General features: G+C 38.9%; 1 protein-coding gene across 1 annotated transcript; it reads left to right on the top strand.

Annotated features, from left to right (window-relative positions):
- The first annotated feature begins 1,814 nt into the window (after positions 1–1,814).
- Positions 1,815–21,045, top strand: Fzd6 (frizzled class receptor 6). Its single transcript, XM_042673097.1, has 7 exons — positions 1,815–1,972; positions 2,885–3,222; positions 13,343–13,539; positions 14,224–15,241; positions 17,299–17,447; positions 18,884–19,312; positions 20,671–21,045. The coding sequence occupies exons 2-7, from the start codon at positions 3,046–3,048 to the stop codon at positions 20,837–20,839; spliced, it is 2,139 nt and encodes a 712-aa protein (XP_042529031.1). The 5' UTR covers positions 1,815–1,972; positions 2,885–3,045; the 3' UTR covers positions 20,840–21,045.
- Positions 21,046–27,022: the final 5,977 nt, after the last annotated feature.

The raw sequence follows: 27,022 nt of genomic DNA, 5'->3' as shown, positions 1-27,022 counted from the left end.
TCCACGCCTGGGCTCAGCCCTGCCTGATTTATTTGAGAGTATTACCACTGTTATTTGTTCCCTAAGCCTTTACAGTCTCAGACAGGTCAATAGTCACAAGCAGGCTTGTCGATCCATGAGCATAAGTCTTTCCATGTTCTTCTGTCTTCGTTTCTTTAATGTGTTATAGTTTTCACTATAAAGGTCTTTTATTAATTAAATTCATTCCTAGACAGTTTTTGTTTTGTGCTGGTCCCAGGGCTTGAATTCAGGGCCTGGGCTCTGTCCCTGAGTTTTTCTGCTCAAGACTAGTGATCTACCACTTAAGCCAATTTCCATTTCCACCTTTTAGTTGGAGTAATAGTCAGACTTTCCTGCCCCTGCTGGCTTTGAATCAAGATCCTCAGCCTCCTGAGTACCTAGGATTTAAATGTGTTCATGAGTTTCAAATATATCACTTTAAAATGGCACTGTTTGGTACAGGTATCCTAGCCTGATCAGAAAAGGGTTCACTTAGTTTGTAAGAAGAAATATTTCTTGAGACAGGGTCTCACTAAGTACCCCAGGCTGGCCTCGGACTCATGATCCTCCTCTCCCCAACCCCCCAAAGAAAAAAAAAATAACCTAGGACTACAGGCTACAGGCAAGCACTGTCATACCTGGCTGAGACCTAGTCTTCCTGTATGGAAGCTTACAAATTTAGAGGGAAATACTTTTCCCACACAGAAACTTCCTCCACAGAAACCTTTTCTTCCTACAGAGAATATCCTACATAAAAACATTCTGTTCTACAATACATAAACTGTCCAGCCCTTAATGACTTCAAGATTTCTTCATTACTACCTTTTCTTCAAAAGGCTGAGGAGGAATTCCTCTCTCCAAACTCAATCTTTTCGAATGTTGAGGTTTGACAAATCTCAAAACTCTTGACTTCTGGTTATTGCATGGTGTCTTTCATCTTAGGTACTGAAATAGGACCTTTTTTTCTTTCTTTTCTTTTCTCTTTCTTTCTTTCTTTCCTTCTTTCCTTTCTTTCTTTCTCTTTCCTTCTTTTTTGTAGCAGCATAGTTTTCTGCCAATAGCCTCCACCCAGTCCCTATCATTCTACCTCTTCAGGAGGTGAGGATCCGAGTTCAAAGTCAGTCCAGGAAGGGAACTCCAATTATCTCCAATTAACCAGCAGAAAGCCAGAAGTGGAGCTGTGGTTCAAGTGATAGAATGCCAGCCTTGAGCAAAAAAGCTCAGGGGCAACTCCCATGCCTTTAGGTCAATCCCCAGGACCAGCGCACACACACACACACACACACACACACACACACACACACACACACACGTCACTTTGCATTTGTCAAGTGTTTGAACAAATTAATTTGCTTCACGTACAATCTCATCTCCTCTCCCTTAGAGCAAGGTGCTCCCTACAGAGCCTATGAATGAAGGGACTTGGCCCTGTTCTCAAAACCTATTCGTCCTCCTTGTGACTATGACCTGTCTGCAGAGGAGAAACCACGTCCCGGAGGATCAGCAATTTGTTGAAGTGATGCCTGGTGAGGCACAGGTCGGGGCGAGGCCGGGGCGGCCCGCGCTCACGGGGCCACCTGACTTCCTGAGTTAGTGAGTGTTCTTTTCTGGTTTAAGGGAAGCTAGGCAGAAAGTTTCAGAGGTCGCGGGGCCCATGCTGGGCCGGGAACGCGCGTCAGGTGGAGGGGCCGCGGCCGGGCGCAGGGTGGCGCGGGCGGGCGGGCGGGCGTGGCGCGGGCGGGCGGGGCCGGGCTGAGGGCCAGCGCCCCCCCCCCCCCCCCCCCCGCCCGCGCCGCGAGCCCCGACCTGCCCGCCCGGCCTGGCGGCGCAGTCTCGCGGGAACGCTCGGCTCCCCCTCCGCGTGCGGCCCCCGCGGCGGCTCCCGGAGTCCCGGACGCTCCCCTGGGGGCTGTCTGCGGTGGCGGGGGTCCGTGACGGGGAGGGAGAGCGTGACCTTCGACCCCCGCCCGAGGTGAGCCCCTCCACCCCGGGCCGGGCGGACCCCGGGGGTGCGGTGGGGAGCGGGGCGAGCTGCGGCGGGGGCGGCGGCTCCGGGCGGCGTCCGGGCCCCACGGGGGCCGGCAGCCGCGGCCGGCCGGGCGGTGGCGGCGGGCCCGGCCCCAACGGCCCCAAGTTTCCCGGGAAGTGGGAGCCGGATCCTGCCAGGCGGAGCCCCCGCCGGGCCCCGCGCGGCCGGGACGCGGGCCGGGCTGCGGGCGGGGGACAGGTGCCCGGGCGTGGCGCGCGGCGGACGGGGCCCCGGGGGCCCGGGGGTCGCCTCCGCCCTCGGGAACCGCCACCGAGGGGCGGCGCGGGGAGAGCGCGTCGGAGGGAGGAAGGAAAGAGATGCTTGCTTCAGGCCCCCAGCCGTCCTCCCCGGGTCCCCAGTCACCCTTCCCGGACCCGGGAGGCTCGCGAAGTGCCCCTCCCGGCCACCCCAGCCCCGGAAAACGAGCTCGTTCCTCCCCAGCGAGAATCCTACAGGTCTCCCTCCACCTGGGCTTTGGAAAACTCACCAGTGAATGTCCGGAAGCCTGCCCCACACCCACCAAGAAGCCAAACAGCTGTGTGTGTGTGTGTGTGTGTGTGTATGTGTGTGTGTCTGCCTTCGATTTTATGATCTTTTTCTTTTCTCCCACTGGACTCATCCTCAGCTCCCCTCTCTTACCCTATCTTTCATGCTGCACAAACCTTCAATCAGCAGTTCCCCAGAGAAGAGATTTCCTCAGCAAAATGATAATGTCCAAAGCCAAACCGGGGGAAAGTGTCTTCCTAGGTTGGAACTTTCCATCATTTTTTTTTCTTTTACCTACAGTGAAATTTGATTTGTATTTGATTTTTGGGACAACTGTTGCTGATAACACTCTCTGGATTGTTTTTACAGCAGCTGACCCCGGAACTTATTTTCAGGAAAGCAGCCTCCTTCAAAATGATAAAAATAATGAAATGAAGAATTTGAACACTTTTGTCTTTGGATGGGAATCTTCTGATAATGAAAGGAGTGGTTAATCCAAGCCATGTAGTGAAACCAGAAATTTGAAGAAAATGGAAATGCTCACGTTCTTGTTGACGTGTGTTTCCCTACCCCTCATCAGGGGGCACAGTCTTTTCACTTGTGAACCAATCACTGTTCCCAGATGCATGAAAATGACCTACAACATGACATTCTTCCCCAATCTGATGGGTCATTACGACCAGGGTATTGCTGCTGTAGAAATGGAGGCAAGTAGTTCTTCACGACTTTATTGAAAAACGGTTTGGTCTAAAACTATAAGAATCTCTTTTATCTTTAAACATAAAGGATTTCTTCAAGTTTTGTACAAGTCAGTTTGAAAATTTCTTTTGAAAATTTAAATTACTGACATATTTTGTATACATTTTGGTCTCCTTTTAGTGAATTTGCTTAAGATAGGGTTTGTTTTATAATGAAGTATAGTTATGAGTGATTTCTGAATATCTTATGCATTTTATTATGTATGATAGACTATCAAAAAATGTAAATCCTGAACTTGTTTTTAAATTCACTGAACATATAATCTATAATGCTTGGACTAAAAGTGGAAAAACAACAACTTTTGTTGTTATTATAAAGGTAATATACAGAGGGGTTACAGTTATATGTCAGGTAAAGAATACATTTCTTTCCCTCACAACATGTTTTCCTAAGTGGTTGTAATGTTTGCATGGCTCAGTTTTTCCAAAACGAAGAAACCATTGGAATATGGGCTGAGGGTAGTATTTTATTAAAAGTGACTTTAAAAAAAAATAACAACATAGCACTTAAGTATTCTTTTTAAGATACTTATTAAATGAAAGCACAAGTTAGGTGAGGAGCAGAGTGACAGTAAAGATTGCCTCAGGTATACCTCAGTTCCCTATTATAGTCTCTGGTTTGGAGATATGCAAATTTGTAGGGAGGTGTGAGAAGAAACAGCTGCCTGTACAGACAGGCAGCTGCCCTCCTGTAACTGATCAGTTGGCTTGATAAGTTTCCTGGAGGAAAAAAGACTAATGTATTATATTTGTAGTCTTTCTGCAGAAAAACTGTTTGAAGTCTTAAAAGTGGTTTCTAAGACCTCCCCTGCCCCCAATCTACTATAGATGCTTGTTTAAAAATGACTTCTGATTTCGCAGCCTTGATTGTTTTCTACTGTTGTTTAGTTGAATGGTTATCTGACTACCTCATTGTAGATTCATGTCTAGAATAGGAAAGCTTTTAAATACAAAATAGACATACGATTATATTACTGAAATTGTTTACTAGTTCTTCAATCCAGTGGAATGTCTTTCCTTTTCTTTCTTTCTTTGTATACTGGAGATTGATCCAAGGCCTCACTCACGGTAAGCAAGAACTCTGCTTAGGTACATCCTTACAGTTCAAGATAACCTTTTGAATATTGAACAAATGATTCAGTAAGACTTCCCTTGGTTAATCATTTGATGCCCTAATCAGTTTTAAATTAGGTTATGTAATGGGGATACCATAAAGCAAAAAAAAAAAAAACATTGTCCACTCACATTTTCCCTGATAGCAATGAATGTTTTATAGCTCATTTTTCAGTAATGTTCTTAAAGCATTTTATTTCCCTTCTATGCAGAACTGCACATAGATTAAGTCTGAAAGCCAGTAGTGAGTAAGTTCCTATCGTTTAGATCAAGTTACTTATTGAAGGATGCCAGTATAACAACAGTGGAGAGACACATCCATGCTATTTTTAAAGACCTATAATTGTAAGGCAGTAACAATTAAGTAGTTGCTTTTTTTTTGGTTGGTCGTGGGACTTGAACTATGGGCCTAGGCGCTGTCCCTCAGCTCTTAAGCTCAAGGTGAACGCTCTACCACTTGAGCCACAGCGCCACTTCCAGTTTTCTGGTGGTTTACTGGAGATAAGAGTCTCACGGACTTTTCAGCCTGGACTGGCTTTGAACCACCATCTTCAGATCTCAGCCTCCTGAGTAGCTAGGATTATAGGCGTGAGCCACCAGTGCCCAGCAACAATTAAGTTTTTATTCCACACATTTATTTTAAAACCAACCACTTCTTTTCTGGCTTAAAAAAGGTATTTTTTCTTTACCTACCTTCTTTCCCAGGTAATTTTGTGTGTTAGCTTATCGAGGTGACATGTATTATACTTTATTATAGCATTTACTAAAGAAGTTTTTAGGGCCTCAAGCTTTCCACGTGTTCTACCACTTGAGCTATACCCTAGGCCTTTTTTACAGATAGGGTCTTTGTCCAGAGCCAGCCAGTCTGACTTTGATCTGTCTATCTGTGCCACCCCCATAACCAAGTTATATGTTCATTTGAGGTCTTGCTGCTGTACTTGAACCATGATCCTGTCATCTCTGAGTTTTGAGTACTGGGATTACAGGCAGGATCCATCATCATACTGGCAGTATTTTTGTTACAAATCTCACTTAAGTCGGTTACAAAAGGATATACAGGAAGTAAGCCACCAAACAGTATTAATTCCAGCTTAACTTAAGAATACAAAAAAGGGAAAAGAGAAAAGAAAGGGCAAAATAATATCAACGTGGGTCAGACTTTTCATCCATATATAATTTCTTAGTCTGTAGTGTTGCTTTTCCTGTTGCATTCCTATTTGTCCTTGGCCAGCAGCATTTTCTTTAGCTTCCATATTGAATTGTCCAAATCTTGTCATTTAAGAGCTGTACGTGAACTTAAAGATTATACAGAGCTTCCTAACCTCTTTTTATGCCATTAATTCCTTCTAAACATATTGAATAAATAAAATGAGCAGGATTATAAAATGAGCCAATTTTATATTGAAAGATACTATTATTTATGACTGAACTCATGACTCCTTTATTATACAGATGAGGCTACTGAAGCCCAGAGAAGTGATTATTTGTCCAGGATTTGAGCACTAGGATCTGGAACAATCTGCATGGAACAATCTATATGATGCATAATTTCATCTTTAATTCCCTTGACCTTATTGGAGGAACAGGACAATATTTACTAAGATTCAGAATGTACTATTTAAATTTAGTCTTTTACTTCTTTGCAGATTTCATGGATAAAAAAGAGTTTCAGAGAAAAATTAAACTAGGTGACTTTTTAAACTTCTATTCAACTTCATCTCTTCATTTTTCATCTCATCAGTGTCTTGATTACAAAATTCTTGTTCTGACAAATAACATCCTTATCCTCTGCTTTATTAGTGCCAAGATGATTTTATTAAGATATAAATCTTTGCAGTCCACCTTGAGGTTAAAATTCTCTACCATAAGAGTGCTAGCCTTGAGCTGAAGAGCTGAGGGACAGTGCCCAGGCCCAGAGTTCAGGCCCCACGACTGGACCCTCCCCCCCCCAAAAAAAATTCTCTACCATAAGTCTTTAAAATCAGAGAAATAAAAACCTGAATCCAGAGTGGTGCCCAAGGCTTGTCATGTGAGACCCTTCCTTCCTGTCCAGCTTCCATCTTTCCTCTCCACATTGCACATACTAGCAAGACCTGAATCCATTCTCCTGTCCCTTTTTGTATTTTTGTATCTTTTGGTGTGCTCTCTACCTGCTCTTTTCTCTTCTTCACCTCTTCAGTTTCTTCAGGTCTCAGTTAAAGCAACAGCTCTGCCTTGAATGAGATTTTCTTACTCTTTTCTCCCAAGCATAACTACTGAAGCCATTTTCTACACTCTACTTAAATATTAAGATTAGATTTTACACATCTGATCTAACTAACTTTGCTTCCTGGTCACTGTTGAATTTTCAGTGAATTAATATTAGAGTAGGGGCTGATGATTATGGCAACTGGTTGTATTTTCTCTTCCCTTCTCCTCCCTCTCCCCCTTTCTTCCTCCTTTTCCTCCTCCTCCTCCTCTTCCCTCTTCGTCTTACTCTTCTACTAGTTTTTAAAGACTGGCCTATAGCTTGCTATGTAGCCCCAGCTGTTCTAAAAACTCTGCCCTTTTACCTCAGCCTCCTGAATGTTGCATTGCTATCACCACATCTGTCTCAGTTTTATGTTTGTTGCCACCAAGAATCCCATCAGTTAGGAAGCTCATTCCTCTTTTGTGCTTCACTTTTCATTTTGTGATAGCCTATTTTATAGAGTTTAGGCATTTATGGTTGTTGTTGATCTGTGATTATATGAAATGGTTTAGAGCAGTGTTCTCACAGTTTAGTACATAGATCAGCTTGGTCATAACAAGCTTATGGGCTTGTTAGTAGTGGAAGACTGGACCCCACCTACCTACTGAATCATGATCTCTGAAGATAGAGCTTTAGTAACTGTGTTAACAAGCTGTCCAGTGTTTGTTAAGAATGTTAATGTTGGAGGCCCACAGGTTAAGAGCAAGGAGTGGAAACAGTTTCTGTAAAGTGTCAATTTTGGTTTTACAGACTATGCAGTCTCACAGCTATTCACTTATGCAGTTGTAGCAGAAAAGCTGCTGCAGATAATATATGAACAAATGAGTAGAGATGTTTCAGTAGAACTTGGCAGCATCTAAAAAAATGGTCAGTGGATCATATTTGATCCATTTGCTAAACTCTAGTTTAATATACTTAAAAGTGTTCAAAGTGCTGGGCACTAGTGGCTCATACCTATAATCCTAGCTACTCAGGAGGCTGAGATTTAATGATTGCCATTTGAAGTTAGCCTGGGCATGAAAGTCCCTGAGATTCTTCAATCAAATACCAAGAAGCTAGAAGTAGATCTGTAGCTCAAGAAGTGGAGTGCCAGCCTTGAGTGCAGAATTGAAGGAACAGTGTTCAGGTCCTGAGGTCAAACCTAGTACAGGCAAAGAAGAAAAAGGTGTTACTATATAATAAACATTATTGTGAATGAGTAATATGTTACTTACCCTCCACATATTTTCTTTTCTTTTCTTGTGGTAATGGAAATAAACCCAGAGCCTTGCACAAGTGCTCTCCTCCTGCACTATATTTCCAGACCTCACGTGAATATTTGTGTGTATGTGTGTGCACGTGCGCACAGATGCATCTGCATGCTGGACCTGGGGCTCGAACTTGGGGCCTGGGTGCTATTGCTAAGCTTTTTTTGCTCAAGATTAGAGGTCTACCACATGAGCCACAGCTCTACTTCCAGCATGTTGTTGGTTAATTGGAGTTCAGACTCTTACAGTTTCCTTCCAGGATGGCTTCAAACCTCGATCCTGAGTAGCTAGGCCTACAGGCATGAGCCACTGGAGCCCACTGAATTTTTTAAAATTAAATTTATCCCAGGACAAAAGCATCTGACTTGAGATAGTTCTTCAGTTATACTTCAAAAATTATGAGAAATGTTTTTTCCTTATTTTATTATCTAAATCTAAAGTCATTCGTATTACAAAGAGTTAATTTCTGACTTTAAATAGTTACTTGGCTTTGTCATGAAAAGGATATTGCAGTGTAATTCCTAATAGGAAAAACAATTGGCTGCTGGTTTTCCATTGTGTTCCTTTTGTTTCCTATCTAGAGCATTGTTTCTCTGGTTGTGAGGTTGACATCCCTTGAGAGACTGATTTCAACCAGAAGACTAATCTAGGGAAAATGAAAACAGGAATATTGTATTTTTCATTTTGAATTGCCTTCACTGAGGTCCAGGCAAAAGCAAAGTCCTGTATTGTGTTTGGAACAGTATGTGGCATTCCACTTTTAAACAGTCTAAAGGAAGTGAGCCATAAAACCTTTCCTTTCCCCTATTAATATGAACTATTGAAATGTCCTTGTTTAATTAAAAATAAAGGAATGGAGGGAAATTGGATCTTCTTAAAAAATTATGACTATTGTGCAGTGGTATTTAAAAGTTTTCATTTTTCTGATTAGAAGAATGTAGTGGAGCCTGTCTCACTATCAGTTAACCTCCCTTCCTGCTCGTTCTCTATCCTGTTCATGGTGTGTTGGGAGAGGACCTGCTTCATGCGACTCTTTGTTTTTCACAGAATATGACATAGCCTGGCTATAGCTATTCTTAAAGTAAAATATTAGTCAGATGCAGCAAAATAAATACCAGAAAGCATTCTAATCAGCAGTGTATATAATGGCTACTGTTGTTTTTTCTGTATAGAACCACACGATTACCTTCCTTGGTGATGTTGAGTTGCACTTGCAGGGAAAGTACCCTGATTGCTTCTTCTGGAGACACTGTGCTGGTAGACTTTCTCTCCTGTTCCTTGGAATTTCATGCAGTAGTATCTCAATTTTCATGCCCTTGGGAGAGGGCATGTTCCCAAGGTTCATCAGACCACAGGAAGATAAATGTATTGTGTTGGTGATTATTTCCTCTCATTGAAAATGTGCCACAAAACCTTACTACTTCTATCATGTATATTTGTCATATGTTCATTAACCGTTGATGAACAGGTAACGATATGTAGTTTCCTCAGAACTGTAACTCTTTACAATTCTTTTTACAAATATTTGAAGTTTTAAGTTAAAATTGATTTGCAATACCCACCAATTAATAATTACATTTCTCTAATTTCTAAGGAAAGCTCTTTTGTAGAAATAATTTAAAATTTCTGATGCTCCATGTCAAGAAATGTTTCTATTAAATTGCAGGACTTCATTATGGAAATGATGCAAATTCTGTTTTTTTATTCTTCTTAGGCCCTACTTTTTTTCTTTAATTTTTTATTATTATATCGTTAAGTAGTTGTACAAGGAAGTTCCCATTCTGCAAAACAGTATGTGAGTACACGGTGTCTGACAACATTGTTACCCATCCTACTTTCCAAGATGACTTGCCTAAGACGGAGTATATTCATGAAAGTGAGCAACAGCAGTCCATTGACTTCTTAAAGAAGTTACTCTGGATTTTAGAAATACTTTGATAGTATTTGTTCTGTGAAGTATAATAGAGAACATTCTAGGATCTTTTACATTTTATTGAGTCTGTTGCTCAAGTCGACCACAATTTTTATTCACTTTTCAAATTTCTTGATTTTCCTTGATTTCTATCACTATCACTAGAACAGAGCTTCCTTCTTCATGTTATGGTAAATTAGGAAGTAAAACATTTATCATTTCATGCAAGTTACTGGGTAAATGGCAGCAGTAGAAAGCATAAATCCTGATTTGAGGATCAAATACAGTTTCTTGCCTTGGTTCCATGTTCCATTGGGATTCTGATTCATGCTTCATAAATGGGAGACGTGTTTACATATCCTGTCTTCAGTACTAAGAAAGACAAGGCACTGCCAAGATATCTCTGCTTAGGCACGTGTGTGTTTGTGTGTGTGTGTATGTGTATGTATATATAAATGTTGTTTTTAAAAACAAACACTTTGTGTGTGTGTGCCAGTCCTGGGACTTGAACTCAGGGTCTGTCCCTGAGCTCTTTTGCTTAAGGAAAGTACTGTATGTACCACTTGAGCCACAGCTGTACTACTGGCTTTTTGGTGGTTAATTGGAGACTTTCCTGCCTGGGCTGGCTTCAAACCATGATCCTCAGATCTCAGCATCCTGGAAGCTAGGATTACAGGTGTGAGCCACTCGTGCCTGGTATGGCTAAAACATTAAAAAAAAACATACAGCACCTCTCGTATCAGGAAGTGGGGGAGGAGGATAGACTAAAGAGACCAAGGAGTTTGAATATTTTCTTAGTTCATAAGTTTAGACAGCACTTAATGTGCTCAATCCTAGTGTAATATTATGACAGATTTCAGAATATAAAACTAGACAGAAGAATGATTATAGGGGCTGGGAAGGTGGCTCAGTGGTAGAGCGCTTGCCTTGCATGCAAGAGGCCCTGGGTTCGATTCCTCAGCACCACATAAGCAAAAAGAAAAAAGCCGGAAGTGACACTGTGGCTCAAGTGGTAGAGTGCTAGCCTTGAGCTGAAGAGCTGAGGGACAGTGCCCAGGCCCAGAGTTCAGGCCCCACAACTGGAGCCAAAAAAAAAAAAAAAGAAGAAGAATGATTATAACCAGTTATGTTAGTAGTCTTTACATCTTGAGATTTGGCTTCTAAAAATGGTGCCTAGACATTTTTTGGAAGAACATTGATTCCTATCAAGAATTTTACTTTAAGAGATTGAGGAAATATTTTCATCCTGTTTGTGTTGATTAACTGACCAGTATACTAAATTGGCATATTGAATTCAATAGTAGTCTGGCCCATATTTTTTTGCTTCTAAATGAGTCCCCAAATATCTCTGCTTTGGGAAGTATAGCATGATGTAGAATGATAAGCACAGCTTGAATCTTTGATAAAGTGACTTGTGAATTTTTTTTTGAATTGGGCAGCTCCTTCAGGTAGAATTCTTACCTTCTCTTTTGATACATTTTCACCCCTTCATTTTTGCTGGCATTTTGTTCTTGTATCTGGGCAAGGGTAGTTCTCAGGGAGAATAGGTTACACACTATACAGTATAAAGGCTGGGGATTTCATATGTACTCTAGAGCCATGTGGAGGGGATTTAGACAACTCCTGCTATTTAGTGCTTTTTTTCTTGACTCCTGGGGCCCTTCCTTCATCTGTGGGCTAGAGATAAAAGCTTTCAATGCATAGGTACTATGTGGAAAAGGTCAGTGCCTAGCTTCTAAGTGCTGAATAAATGACAGCATAGATTTGTTACCAGTAGCCATTGTTTTGCTAAAGTCTGAGATCAGGAATAAGAACTCAATTCTAGCCAGAGTACATTGTGGAATTTCAATAATAATTTCCATAAGAAATTGGCTTTAGTCTTCTCACTGTGATCTGAGATTTGGACTAGGGCAGTGATTTTCAATCTGTGATGGCTGGAGGTGCTTTGAGGTCACTGGCAAAGGGGAAAACTGAGACATCTTAGCAGGGAGGGTTTCCTTCTCAGCCAGACAGCTGGGCCTTTATTTATTGGATATATCAGGCCTCTTTGTAACTTCTCATTTTAAGAAATGCTTCTTGGCAAGCAAGATATGAGCACACGCTCACACAGATACTTTGAGAACAATTGACTTTAAGGTTCTTTCAGATCCCTCCCAAGTCTGAAATGCTCTTGTGTATGCAACAAAAGTGGCAGCTCCACTAACTCTGTCCCCATGATGTTTTGTTGTGTTTGTCCTGCGTGGTGTTTAATTAAGTATATAAAGTACCAAAATCTGACTGGGCACAATGACTCATACCTGTAACCCATCTATTTGGAAGGAAGAGCTAGGAGGTTTACTGTTCAAAGCCAGCTGGAATGGGGAGGGGGCAGAGAGATGAAGTGGTTCCTACCTCATAGAACAAGCTGAGTATAGTAGTTCATGTGTGTAATCCCAAGTAATTGGGAGGCATAGGTAGGAGGATTGAGGTCTGAGGTCAGCTCAAACAAAGTATGAAACCCCCACCTGAAAAATAAAGCAAAAATATCTGAGAGCACAGTTCAAGTGGTAGAATATCTCAGCAGTTCAAAGGCCCTGGGTCCAAACTCTAGTACAGCCCCACCCCCTACAAAATCCAAGATTTGAGAGATTTCACACAAGATTCAAGTACTGTTTTCTTCCGAAAAATGGATATATCTGACAGTTAGTTCTGTTCTCACATTTCCAAATGACAAGTTGCTAGAGTTGAGTGACAGTTGCTCCCCAGGTACTTCCTTTGCATTTACCTGCATGGTGTCCAAAGACATTTGAGTCTTTAACAATTGATTTATCCTCTGCACTGTACATGAACATCAACATTATTAGATTAACCAGTGTTGGCATTCTAAAAGAATTAAACATATTTGCCCTGTAAGAAAGTTCATTCTTGAACTCAACAGTTAAGTTTTAAATGTACTCAAAAGGAGATTTAAAGCTGGGCTCTGGTGGCTCACACCTCTAATCCTAGCTACTCTGGAGGCTGAGATATGAGGATTGCAGCTCAAAGCCAGCCCAGACAGGAAAGTTAATGAGACTATCTCCAATTAACAACCAGAAAACTACAAGTGGCGCTGTGTCTTAAAGTGGTAGAGTGCAAGCTTTGAGCAAAAGAGCTCAGAGACAGTGCCCAGGCTCTGAGTTCAAGCCCTATGTCTGACCAAAAAAAAAAAAAAAGAGAGAGATTTAAAGACCGTTTTGGGAGTATCTATGAAAAAGTAAATAGGAAATTAGTTTCTTTCTTTCTTTCTTCTTTTTTTTTTTTTTTTTTTTTTTGCCAGTCCTAGGGCTTAAACTGTAGGCCTGGGCTCTGTCCCTGAGCTTCTTTTGGTCAAGGCTAGTGCTCTACCACTTGAGCGACTGCATCACTTCTGGCTTTTTCTGAGTAGTTACTTGGAGATAGTCTTATAGACTTTCCTGCCTTGGCTAGCTTCAAAATGTGATTCTCAGATCTTAGCCTCCTAAATAACTAGGATTACAGCATGAGCCACTGGCACCTGCTTCATTTGTGATTAAACTGTATTCTAACTATCATTCTATTTTTGTGTAACAGCATTTTCTTCCTCTTGCAAATCTGGATTGTTCACCAAATGTTGAGACATTCCTTTGTGAAGCTTTTGTACCAACTTGCACAGAGCAAATTCATGTGGTTCCACCTTGTCGAAAATTTTGTGAAAAAGTATATTCTGATTGCAAAAACTTAATTGACACATTTGGGATCAGATGGCCTGAGGAACTTGAATGTGACAAGTAAGTTATGTTTTTCACTGAAAACTGATATTTTGATATAAATTAATTTCTCCAGAATTTTAGTAACAGGCTTTTATTATTTATTCATCAAATGTATTTTGCACAGTTAGTATATGCCAAATATAATGACATTGAGTGTTACAGACACTCAATTAACAACAAACAGACCTAGCTCTTACCCTCCCATGAGATAGAAGGAATAAATAATAATTAAAGAATTATATCAGTAAAGTGCAATGCTAAACTTTAGGTTCAGTTCTCAACACTGCAAAATGAAAAAAAAGTAAATTTCTCAAACACAATTCATATGCTGTACATAGGCAAGCCTGTACTCTTTTTTTTCAGACAACCATTCATCTAAATTTTAAGTTTTAACTAGTTCTAAAAACATGTTATTTTAGTAATTGTTATTTGACCTTTGTTTTCCCAGTAGTATATTTTCATATTTACTTGCCTTGTATATTTAAATATCTATTAGAATGATAAGGCATCATGGATCATCACAAGTTTTAGATCAGTTTAAAAACATTCTACTGAATCCTAACCTGTAAGCTATGTAGAACTGTATGTCTTCCCGTCAATTATGAATTCATAAGGAAATACTTTATAGTTAGAAAGCATAGGGTTAAGTAGCAAATAAAAAATGTTGACTTGATATATTTAACTCTTCGGTTCTCTTTACAGATTGCAATATTGTGATGACACTGTTCCTGTAACTTCTGACCCACACACAGAAGTGCTTGGTCCTCAGAAGAAAACAGAACAAGTACAAAGAGATATTGGATTTTGGTGTCCAAGGCATCTTAAGACTTCTGGAGGACAAGGCTATAAGTTTCTGGGAATTGAACAATGTGCACCTCCATGCCCCAACATGTATTTTCAAAGTGATGAGCTAGACTTTGCAAAAAGTTTTATTGGAATAGTTTCAATATTTTGTCTTTGTGCAACTCTTTTTACATTTCTTACTTTCTTAATTGATGTTAGAAGATTCAGATACCCAGAAAGACCAATTATATATTACTCTGTCTGTTACAGCATTGTATCTCTTATGTACTTCATTGGATTTTTGCTGGGCAACAGCACTGCCTGTAATAGGGCAGATGAAAAGCTGGACCTTGGTGATACGGTTGTCCTAGGATCTCAAAATAAGGCTTGCAGTGTATTATTTATGTTTTTGTATTTTTTCACAATGGCTGGCACTGTGTGGTGGGTGATTCTGACCATCACTTGGTTCTTAGCTGCAGGAAGGAAATGGAGTTGTGAAGCCATTGAACAAAAAGCAGTGTGGTTTCATGCTGTTGCCTGGGGAATACCAGGTTTTCTTACTGTTATGCTTCTTGCGATGAACAAAGTGGAAGGAGACAACATTAGTGGAGTGTGCTTCATTGGCCTTTATGACCTGGATGCTTCTCGCTACTTTGTGCTTTTGCCATTGTGCCTCTGTGTGTTTGTGGGGCTGTCTCTCCTTTTAGCTGGCATTATTTCCTTAAATCATGTGCGCCAAGTTATACAGCATGATGGCCGGAACCAAGAGAAACTGAAGAAGTTTATGATTCGAATTGGAGTCTTCAGTGGCCTATACCTTGTGCCCTTAGTGACACTCCTTGGATGTTACATCTATGAGTTAGTGAACAGATTTACCTGGGAAATAACCTGGGTCTCTGATCATTGTCGCCAGTACCATATCCCATGTCCTTATCAGGTAAGAGCTATCATTTGGATTTTGTCACTATGCACTTTTAACATAGAAAGTGTTCCTAGGCATATACTTGTATTCATCATGGACAGAAAATTAGATATCAGAAGTATCCCAAAAGTTTTCTCCTTCAGCTGAAGTTTTAGTCATAGTAGTAAAGTGCCTCATTCTCTTCAAAATTAAAGTTGAGTGCTAGTGGTTCATGCTTGTAATCCTAGCTACTCAGGAGGCTGATATCTAAGGATCTTGGTTCAAAATTATCCCAGACAGACAAACTGAGAGACTCTTGGGCAATAAAGCCAAGGGAGAGCACTGACTTCAGGTCCTATTAGTGACACACAAATTTAATTACAAAGGCAAGGTGAATAGTAAGGAAGAACAGAGCCAGAAGAATAGGCTCATCAGAGGAAGAAAAAGAAAGTAATTTCTACTGAGTTAAGGATTGATTGGTTTTACTTCTTCAGTTAGTAGAAAAACCCTATATTGAGGTATATTTAATTTCATCATATTATATAATTTTAACAGTACATGCTTATGAAAATAGAATTTCATCTTTGCCTAACCCATTCTCTCATTTCTTAAAAAGCAGTTGAAAAAAAGTTTGATACTTAAGATTAATATATAGGTGGTATTTTTAAGATTTGAAAAAGTAAATTTCTGAAACTATGTAATTTCTAAAAGCATTTTAGTGGAGTTTTTCAATAGAAAACTAAAATTAAATGTTGGCTGCAGTGTTCAGTGTACCTATAATCCCAGTTGCTTGGAAGGTTGAGGCAGGAAGAAAGGCTGAGGCAGGAGGATTCTAAGTTTGAGGCCAGGCAGGGTAACTCAGTAAGAAGAAGGAAAGAAAGAAGGAAGGAAGGAAAGAAAGAAAGAAAGAAGAAAGAGAGAGGGAGAAAGGAAGGAAGGAAGAGGGAGGGAGAGAGGGAGGGAGGGAGGAAGGAAGGAAAGGAAGGAAGGAAGAGGGAGGAAGGGAGGAAGGAAGGAAGGAAGGAGAGGAAGGGAAGGAGGGAGAAGGAAGGAAGAAAGGAGAGGGAGGGAGGAGAAGGAAGGAAAGAGGGAAGGAAGGTTGCTTCAGTTGAAGGAAGGAAGGTTGCTTCAGTTGAAGGAAGGAAGGTTGTTTCAATTGGTCTGGGAATGTAGCTCCAGGGTAGGGCACTTGCCTAGCACATGGCAGGCTCTGAGTTGTGTCTCTACCACTGCAAAAGAATAGTGATAGCAGCAGTAGTAATGATAATAATAAATTTTGTACATTTTTCTTCCATACTGAGGTATGATGTTAACTATATTGAACATGAGCACTATCATTACAGTATATCAACTTAGAAATTATTTTACATAATCACTACAACATTATTTGCAAATGGAAGTAGGTTGGGAGTAATCTAAATATCTTTAAAGATAATTGAGTACATTATGGTTTACTCATAAAAGGTTTTAAGCTAAAAAGATAGAAAGGCCTTACTTGTACTGATCTAGAATGCTCTCAGAAATGCTAATAAGTGCAAAAAGTGAGCTATCATGCAGGACATGGAATATTATGATACTTACACATTTAAAACTAATATTTGAAGGTTATGCTTGATGCAATAGCATTATAATTTTTATGAAATTTCTACATTTTTCCACCTCACTAATATTTATTTTGTTCTAGTCATCCAAGTGAATGCATAAATACTGTAAAATATGTTATGAATTTGGGTGGATCTTTGCGGTGGATTATAGTAAGGGGAAAATAGGTAAATATTTAGAGGAAATGATTTTACAAGAGAATGCTATGCATACAAGATAGAAAACGGGCCAGGGAATCATACCCCAATTTAGAAGATTGCTTTTAAATATGTTATTTTTCTATTTGAAGAGATATATTTTGACACCTATACAATGGTTCTTTGTTCAGAACTTAGATGAAAAATATATTGCACTTAAAGTATTATTTATTATATTACTTCAAACCTTTTGTGATAAAATTGAAGTCATAGTTTTTATTCTAGCTTAACAAGTTGACAGTGTAGACTTTACATTTTGAATATGTCATTGTTTATTTGTTTGTTTGTTTGTAGGCAAAAACAAAAGCTCGGCCAGACCTGGCCTTATTTATGATAAAATACCTGATGACATTAATTGTTGGCATCTCTGCTGTCTTCTGGGTTGGAAGCAAAAAAACATGTGCAGAATGGGCTGGGTTTTTCAAACGAAATCGCAAACGAGAGTAAGAACCTATTGCATTATCTGACATTATTCTAATAATTAGATCCCAATACCAATAGCTTTTACAAAAGAGTAAGAACTCAAAATTATAGAATACCAGATCACAATATAGATATGCATGTGTTAGTAAATGGTTCGCTTTAGCTATAGACATTGTATATAATGCATTGTATAGTTGGGGAAAATTGTTCCCTATTGGTTCAATTAATGAATGCTCCAGTTTCAAAAAGATTTTTTTTTTTGGGTCCAGTCGTGGGGCCTGAACTCTGGGCCTGGGCACTGTCCCTCAGCTCTTCAGCTCAAGGCTAGCGCTCTACCACTTGAGCCATAGCGCCACTTCCAGCTTTTTTCTTTTTGCTTATGTGGTGCTGGGGAATCGAACCCAGGGCCTCAGGCATGCAAGGCAAGCGCTCTACCACTGAGCCACCTTCCCAGCCTCATCAAAAAGATTTTTTTTTTCAGAACTGTAGACCTTTTTTTTTTTTTTTTGGCCATGGGCCTTGAACTCTGGGCCTGGGCACTGTCCCTCAGCTCTTTAGCTCAAGGCAAGCAATTTATCACTTGAACCACAGCGCCACTTCTGGCTTTCTGGTGGTTTATTGGTGATAAGAGCCTCACAGACTTTGCTGCCGGGCTGGCTTTGAACTGCAATCCTCAGAGTTTAGCCCCCTGAGTAGTTAGAATTACAGGCATGAGCCACTGGTGCCCAGTGTAGACCTTTTTACTAGTAAGTTTTTGAAGTCTGAACAATTGCATTTAACAGGGCTTTATTTGTTTACAGTATTTCCCTATGCCTGCCCCTGCCGCACACCCACAGTTATGTCACTGCAACTTGTTAACTGTGAAGTTAAAAAGCAGACTGTTTATTTTAACTATGTTCCCTATTCTCTTTTCTTCTGGTTTACTTTTATATTTGGTTTATTTATATATAATACAAAAACAATCAGTCCATTGTTTCATGTTGGTTTGAATTTCCTTACCTTCAATCTTTGATTTTTGACTATTTAATTTCTTTGTGTAGTTTTTATTTTTACATGGGATATAAGGATGGTCTTAATTTAGCTTCCCTGACAATTATCCTTGCGAGGTTTTTTCTTTTAGTTAGTTTGCATTAGCTGTGCAGGAAGGGAGCTTCTTGTGCTGTTTTCCCATGTGAATTCCAATCAATCTTGCCCCCTTTATCACTCTATTTAATTCCTTAACCAGTTTACTATTTGTGTTGATAAAGGACAATAAAGCATATACAGAAGATTTTACTTTTTGAAATCCATATATTTCATAGATTTGTAATTACAGATTTTATAACTGATATCCGTCATTTAGGATTTCTAACTTTAATGAGTGAAAATTTTTGGCAAATGACACATGATAACCTTTGTGGCTTCTGCTGTAATACTTGAAGTGTATTAAGTAAATTCTCCTTGGATTTTCCTATAGTCCCATCAGTGAAAGTCGAAGAGTGCTGCAGGAGTCATGTGAGTTTTTCTTAAAGCACAATTCTAAAGTAAAACACAAAAAGAAGCACTACAAACCAAGTTCACATAAGCTGAAGGTGATTTCCAAATCCATGGGAACCAGCACAGGAGCCACAGCACATCACGGCACTTCTTCAGTGGCCATCACTGACCATGATTACTTAGGACAAGAAACTTTGACAGAAATTCAGACCTCCCCAGAGGCAGCCATGAGAGACCTGAGAACTGACAGAGCATGCACCCCCAAACTAAGGGAACAGGACCATGGTGAACCTGCTTCCCCAGCTGTGTCCAGCTCCAAACTCTCTGGGGAACAGGTGGACAAGAAAAGCAGGGCAGGCAGCGTGAGGGAGAAAAGCAGTGTGTGTGAAGGCGCTCAGAGTGAAGGAAGGTAAGCTTGAATGGTGTTCTCAAAAGTATTTGCCAGCTTTAACCACTGCATTATCTATTTTTATTATAATATGACACATTTGGAAAGTAAACATTTTATCATGTGTCTAGATACTCTTAATGCCTTATAAACATGGCATTTAGTAGTTTAATTCTTAGTTTTAAGAACAAGCCTAAAATATATTGTTAAGTGGGAAAGTATTTTTTTTATTGTGAAAATACTGTACAGAGGGGTTACAATTACATGGGCAAGATGATGCGTACATTTCTTATCAAGCATTGTAGCCTCCTCCTTTGTTTCCCCTTCCCATCCCTTCATATCCTCCCCCTGCCCCCACCCCCATTCAATCCTCCCCGCTCCCCCACCCCCATGGGAAAGTAATTTTTATTTTTTATGGTAAATTGTTAAGAGTTACTTATATATTTAGGTGAATATTTACAACTCATCTTCCAGGTTGTTTTCGTTAATATGCATTATATCAGAGTGAGATTACACTGTGATCCCAACATTTGGAAAGAGAGGTGGGAGGATCTAGTTTGAATCCATTGTGGGCTGAATTCAAGGCCAGCCTGGACTAGACTACATACATAAGACTCTGTGCCCCTCCTTACAAAAAACTAGGAGAAATTCTAGATTACATTACTGTCTCAGAGCTGTCGTTTTACATGGGGATGATTATAACTAAGATGTTTTATTTTCTGAACATGGAAAGATATTGACATCCTTAATGAATTTTCCCAGATTTCCATAGGTGATCAGAACACAGGTAAGCATTGAATTAGTTAGCATTCTGACAGCTAACTACCTGGCCCTCAGATGGGACTAACTGATCTCTCTGTGTCCATGACAGCTTTCATATGATCACATTGTAACTACATACATGCTTTTATCCTCCACTAGATTGAAAAGCTCCTTAAAGGCAGAACTGAGGTCTTATTCACCTTAGTCTTACCATCTTCTTACATGGTATCTTATATGTGGTAGGAAAACAAAATATGTGTTAAACTGGGGCAGCAATCTGGCCTTAGTAATTGTGTTCCCCATTAGACACCATGCTCTGCTCATACATGAGTAGCACTTGATAAAACTTCTGAAGTCAGCAAGATCGTATTTGAAGGCAGGATTTTTATTTTGAAGTGATAGAATATGCTAAGTTTTTATGGATTAGTTCCTCCTAAAGGTTGATACTGGAAGAAGAAAAAACTCATGGCAAATGAGAAGCAGCTATAAGGATGGTTGGCATTGTATTTGTGCTTAGATATGTATGTATATATGTATGCATGTATGTAGATATGTAGGTATGTGTGTATATGTAAGTGCATGTGTCCATGTCTGTCAACTTCTTTTCTTTTGTCCAGGCTAAGTCCAAAGAATGACGTTACTGAGAGTGGCCTGGTGCAGAGCAACAGTGTGCAAGTTCCCAGTTCTTCAGAGCCGAGCAGCCTCAGGGGTTCCACATCACTGCTTGTTCACTCAGCTTCCGGGATGAGAAAAGAACAGGGTGCTGGCAGTCATTCCGATACTTGAAAACCTGGAAACAAATTCATGTTACACTGGACCTGACCAATGCACTGCCTTACGAGAATCACTGTCAGCTAGGGATGTAGCTCAGTGGTAGAGCACCTGTCTGGCAGGCTTAAGGTCTTGGGTTCAATTCCCAGGACTGAAAAAAAGAAAAATCTCTGTTCTTTTGCACTTAACGCTGCATTATCTACTGTTAAGCTGGAAAACAAGCAAATGAAAACAGACTTCAACAATAATACAATTTATTTTCACAAAGGCTAATGACAACAGTATACCAGAAAACAGAAATGTTCAGGTTAATAATATTTTTAAATTGTGTGAGAGAAGGGAGTTAAGGAGTCTTCTTTTCTATTTATGAAGATTCTACCCTTGTTAGAGATTATTTTAAGATACATATTATTTCACTTTTTGGATATAAAGTCATAATTTTTCTTTGTAGAATTATTTAAAACTTAGTGCTATACCAGATATACATTTACAAATAATCTTAAATGGATTTGAATTTATTGAAAATCCTGGAAGATTGATTCAAATATTTTTATTTTTATTGATATTTTAGCACTACTTCGGTAGCTTTTACACTGGATTTCTAAAGTGTATTCTTTGATAATATAAACAAATAGTTGATGTACCAAAAGGTTTGTGATAAGCATTCAACTGTTAGAAACCACTTCTACCTTGCCATCTTAACCTATGTAAATTTTATTTAGTCTGGTTTTAGAAATTTCACAGATCTGTCCTGCAGCTCAAATAACAGTGCTTACTGGAGGAGTGGCCAGGGTTGATTGTCCAGGCTGCTCCCTGATCCTCGCACATTTTATACCACATGTCCTGAGGATTAGTAGATGAAATGTTACTCTTTTATAAATTAAGCCAAGTGCAATTGATTACCCTTTTTAAAGTTTTTGAACACTCACAATGAGCATTTCCAGTCACAATTTCTTGTACTTTTCCCTTTTGTAAACTTCGTGTAGTTTTTTTAACTTCAGAATTCTATAAATACTTCTATGGTGAAGTATCTTTTTCAGACATTATACAGAATTTATTTCTGTAATTGAACATTCAAAAATGTATTAACAATATTAGTGCCAATCAAAATGGGGAAAATTTAGTCCTAATAAGCAAAATGTATTTTGTACTTTAAAGTTAGTTTTCTTTCTCATTAAGTTTTATTTCTTGAACAAAATTTTCAGATTTTTTTGTCTATTTAACACTCAGTTAAAGTTTAAAAATATCATGTACTGTATGGAAATGTTTTAAATATTAACTTTTCCACATTTGTAAACAGATAACTTTGTATACAAGAACCTTGTGAACTTTTCATTAATAAAATTGTCTTTGTATAAGACATTATAGAGCATTTCATATTCTTGGCCTAGAAAGTTGTGTAATTTTTCTAATGAGTGATGTTATCACTAATAAATCATAAGTTCTTTTTAACAGTGGAAGAGGATGGCACAGAATTTATTGTTATACTTTTTCCCCCAAATACATTATATAGCTATATTTACTAACCTTTACAAAGCCAGTGAAACCTGGGATGAAGCAAAGGAAACCCAGGATCTTGCCCTTCCTCTTGACAGTCAATTAGATAATTTGGACAAACATCCAAAAAAGAAAGCTAAAATATATGCATGAAATAAAACAATATCCCAAATACCAGAAAGCTAATAAGGAATTTCTAGGAAGGATCTGAAAAAAGAGAAAAATTTACATTCAAATTCAACATTTGGAGAGTTTTGTTTTGTTTTGCTTTTTGGGTTTGGGGTTTTTTGGTCCAAAGCAGCATTTGCTGATGTGGAAAAGGTGACTGAAAAGTTGAACAAAACAGAGGACAAGAAGACAGCTTGGCAGAGGACAAGCTGGGACATCTGTAACTCCCATATACACAGAACAGTGCCTCAAAGGACAGAGGCCTTGGAGTAGGTGTGAACTGGAAGTAAACCAATCCTGTTTCAGCTTATCTGGGTGAACTAGAAGAAGCACGCACTAGATCAGAGTAGTTCTGGATTAGAAACCAAACAAGAAGCAGAATTAAATGAAAATCATCTCTGGTGAAAAAAAATTTTATTCTTTATAAAATCTGGAAGTACTTTTTAAAATGTAATATTTATGCTATAATCAATGGAGGACAAGAAGAAACATTACCAAAAATAAACAGGAGCCAGGTGCCAGTGGATCACATCTGTAATCCTATCTACTCAAGAGGCAGAGATGAGAATCATGGTTCAAAGCCAGCCTGGGCAGGAAAGTCCATGAGACTCTTATTTCCAATTAACCACGAAAAGAGCTGGAAGTGGAAGTATAGCTCAAGTGGTAGAGTGCTAGCTATGAGCAAAAAAGCTTAGGGACAATTCCCAGACCCTTAGTTCAAGCCCCAGGACTGGCACACGAATGAATAAATGAATGAATTAGCACCAATATCAGATTAGAGAAAAATAGGACAAGTACCTGAATTACCAGACATCTATCATGTAACTTAAAGGTATCAGCACAGATGAGACACTGTATATCTATTAGAATGATAAAAATCCAAAAGGCACAATACCAATTTTTGGTGAAGAAGCAGAGAAGCAGGATCCTGTTCACTACTTGTCAGAAATGCTGCAGCCACTTTGGAAAACAGTTTGGCAGTTTTTATTCCTGCTGGACACAGTCATTCTCCTGTTTATCTGGTTGATTTACCTAGATAATCCATTGTTGATGCGGAGTGCAACTCTCCACTTCTTACACAAGTAGACAACAAATAGTGCCTTCCAGCTTAAAATCAGGATTGGTGCTAAGGCTCCAAGGTAGAGCACTTCCCCTGGCCAATACAAAGCCTTGCCTTTCATTCCCAGCACTGAAAACAACAAAAACAACAATGAATAGAGGAGATATGAGTAGGTTTTACACACTGAACAAATTTAAGCAACAATCTCGGCCGTAAGTAGTGACTACTCAGAAGTCAACAACCATGAGTCATGTGTGGAGTAGCTACCTTTCATGTTATTTGAGGTCATCCCTGTGATCTTCCCGAAAAGCCGATTTCCTTAATTAAATCCCAGCAAAAAGACATTTACAAGACACTTGTCCAGTGTTCCTAAAGAGGAGACTATTGAAAACAAGGCAAGCTGAACCTGTCATAGGCAAGAAGACCTGAAGAAGGCATGGCAGCTAACTACAATGTGATATCCGGAAAAGAAAAAAGTACATTAGATTAGAAGAACTAAAAATCTGAACAAAGCATAGAAGTTAGTCCTGCTTAGTCATTCCGTGAAATACCTTTAATTACATGTGATAATTTCCCCTTTCCTTGTTCTTTTCCACTGAAACTTTTTACTCTGAAAATAGACTTTCTAGACTTCCTTCAATTTACCTTTTTCCCCCTCCATTTACTCATCTCTAAATTTTTATTCTATGAAAATTTACTAAAAATTTACCTTTCAATTTATATTGAAGTTTTATTTGGCTTTTTTATTTTACAAAACATCTTATCTGTTCTTTTTTCATAATATGTTCATGTTCCTCTAATATATCCTAATAATATATAGTATATATGACTTATATGTCGTATATATATTATATTACATATATATGACTATGAAGGTATATAATTTACTTTTTAAAGGTTATGTGGAAAACTTGGTACTTAAATTTTATTTTTAAACAAATAACATTACTAATGACTCTTTGTCACTCTTTGTTAAAAAAATTGTTATATAGGCTGGAAAGGTGGCTCAGTGGTAGGGTGCTTGCCTTGCATGCATGAGGCCCTGAGTTCAATTCCTCAGCACCATATAAACAGAAAAGGCCAGAAGTGGTGCTGTGGCTCAAGTGGCAGAGCACTAGCTTTGAGCTGAAGAGCTGAGGGACAGGGCCCAGGCCCAGAGTGTCTAATGGGTCACTCTTGATTTTTTTTCCTGGATTTTCTAGGTGAGTAATCTTTTCTCCTCAAATAATAATTTCTAACATATCACCTTCTACCAGTTATCACAATAGTAGCAAAAGACATCCTTGTCTTTTTTCTTTAATGAAATTCCTGAAGTATTTCATTAAGAGCCATGTTAGAATGTTTTATTAGATATTCTAATGATTAGTCTATTTTACTATTGAAATTATTGATTTTTATCAAGTATCTTTTTCTATCAATAATCAGCACTAGGCTAACTGCTACAATCAACAATCCTTGAAATCTTAGTCATGTAAAACACAGTTATATTGACATCACATATGCAGATGTTTCTGAGGTAGTCTTCCAAATGATTCATCACCCTTTCTATCCACCACTCCCGTCTGCGGCTCTGCCATCTTTCTTATAGAGGAAGATTACACTGGAAAGAGTTTCATGGGCCAAAGCTGGAAGTGGCACCTGACATTCCTAGCTTTGTTGCATTTGCCAAAACTCGTGTATAAATCCACATGTGACAGCAACAAATTGAGAAATGAAATCTGGATGTGCATCTCTTAGAAGAAACAGGTTTGGTAAGCCATTGGCTAGCATTTCAGTCTGCTAAGGTGATGTGTCCAATAAATACCTTACTATAATTCCATCCTTTAATTCTTGGATTAACCTTTCCTGATCATGGTGATTTTTTTCCAAAAGTTTTATTTGATTTAGAAGGTAAAATTGTCTATTTGGCAATGAATATAGTTAAGTAGCTCTCCTTCGCAGGACAGGTTTGTTTTATTTATTTGCAAGAAAATGCCTGCCAAACCCTTAAATCTGCGGTTTGCTGTTGTTCATTATTTCAAGCAATTAAAAAAAAACAATATTCCATTTTAAAAAATCAGATAATGCGGGTCACAACTCAATCACCAACGCATTCCCCAGAAAAACATCCTATGTAGAGATGCCACAGAAATACTAATTGACTGCTACATTTGTATTATTAGTGATATTTGAAGATAAAACTGCACATTCTTCAGTCTAGATGAATTTCCAGCCATAGATTTACTACTTGTAATTAGTGAGGTTGAAATTTCAAGTAATTCATTTCAAATAGCAACTTCAAAAATACCTTTAATTCAAAAGAAAATGTCAGGGTGGTTCACCAGTCTGACTTGGGACCAGCTTCTTTGATGCAGAAAATGCCTGGTATCTTAGAAAGACATAATGTTAATTTTTGTTAGAATTGCATAGTATTTTTCAATCAAGAAAGTTCACTTAAATTAGATAACTCCATAGCTTTACAATTTTAATAATAAACTTGGCCTAGGTAATGTGCAACTGTAGAGCAGCAAAGATTTGCTAAGACAATATTTCACATTGAAAGTCTGCTACAAACTCTCAACACAGTTGTCCAAAACAGCATCTTTCGAAAGGACCCAGAACACCCATTGGAATCCGGTAAAACTAGACCAAAACCATCATCAAAGTCAGTTTTCCTATTTCTCTACTTTTGTCTTAGAAATGCCCGCCCCCATGGGTGTGTCTGCTTACTGCTGCTGGAAAGCTCAACTTTGCCAAGACACACACTGGAGCTCTCAGGAAATGAAAGATGTAATTTGTAATAACCACAAGAAATCCTGCCATTGCTTTTCTGCTTGGAAAGCATAATCTTTAAAACCTCTCTGCCCACAGCTGGAGCCAAAGACTTCAATTCCAGATAGTAAAGGCCTTAACTGCAGCCACTGTGCCCTGTCATATACTGGGGATCAAACTGCTACTGATCCGAAATAACCAATTATCAAAGGGCCCAGAGCTAGGTGGCAGTGGAATGTGACACAACAAATGAAGATGAATGAAATTTTTGTTAAACATTAGTGGAGGAGCTGGGAACCAGAAAATGAAATGAAAAGACATAGTGGTAAATGTTAAACAGAAACGGGAATAAATAGAGAATGATTGCTATGATGAGTACGTTTTCAAATTATATTTTTATTAACCTCAGGCAGTTGTGCAACAAATGAGTTTGTGAATACAATGCATCTTGTTGGATATCACCCCTTTTAGCTGAGCACATTTTATGTAGCCAAATCTGAGGTTTGAATTTTCCATCCCTAGAAAGAAAAAGGAAAAAAAAAGAACTAGGAAAAAAGTCTGAAGAAAGCTTTCCTAATTTTCTACCACAAAAGAAGGTAAAGAAGTATGAACTTACTTAATTCTTGATAAAAATGTCCTAAAGAAAAAATTTCAAAGAAATTATCTTTCAAACATGATAATTTCCTCACTAGATGATCTTCACTGAATATACTTATAATATT

Source organism: Dipodomys spectabilis, unplaced genomic scaffold, assembly GCF_019054845.1.
Source record: "Dipodomys spectabilis isolate Male_0828 unplaced genomic scaffold, ASM1905484v1 ptg000783l, whole genome shotgun sequence".
NCBI lineage: Eukaryota > Metazoa > Chordata > Mammalia > Rodentia > Heteromyidae > Dipodomys > Dipodomys spectabilis.
Note: the sequence above shows the minus strand (reverse complement) of the source record. Positions and strands in the feature narration are given on the sequence as shown.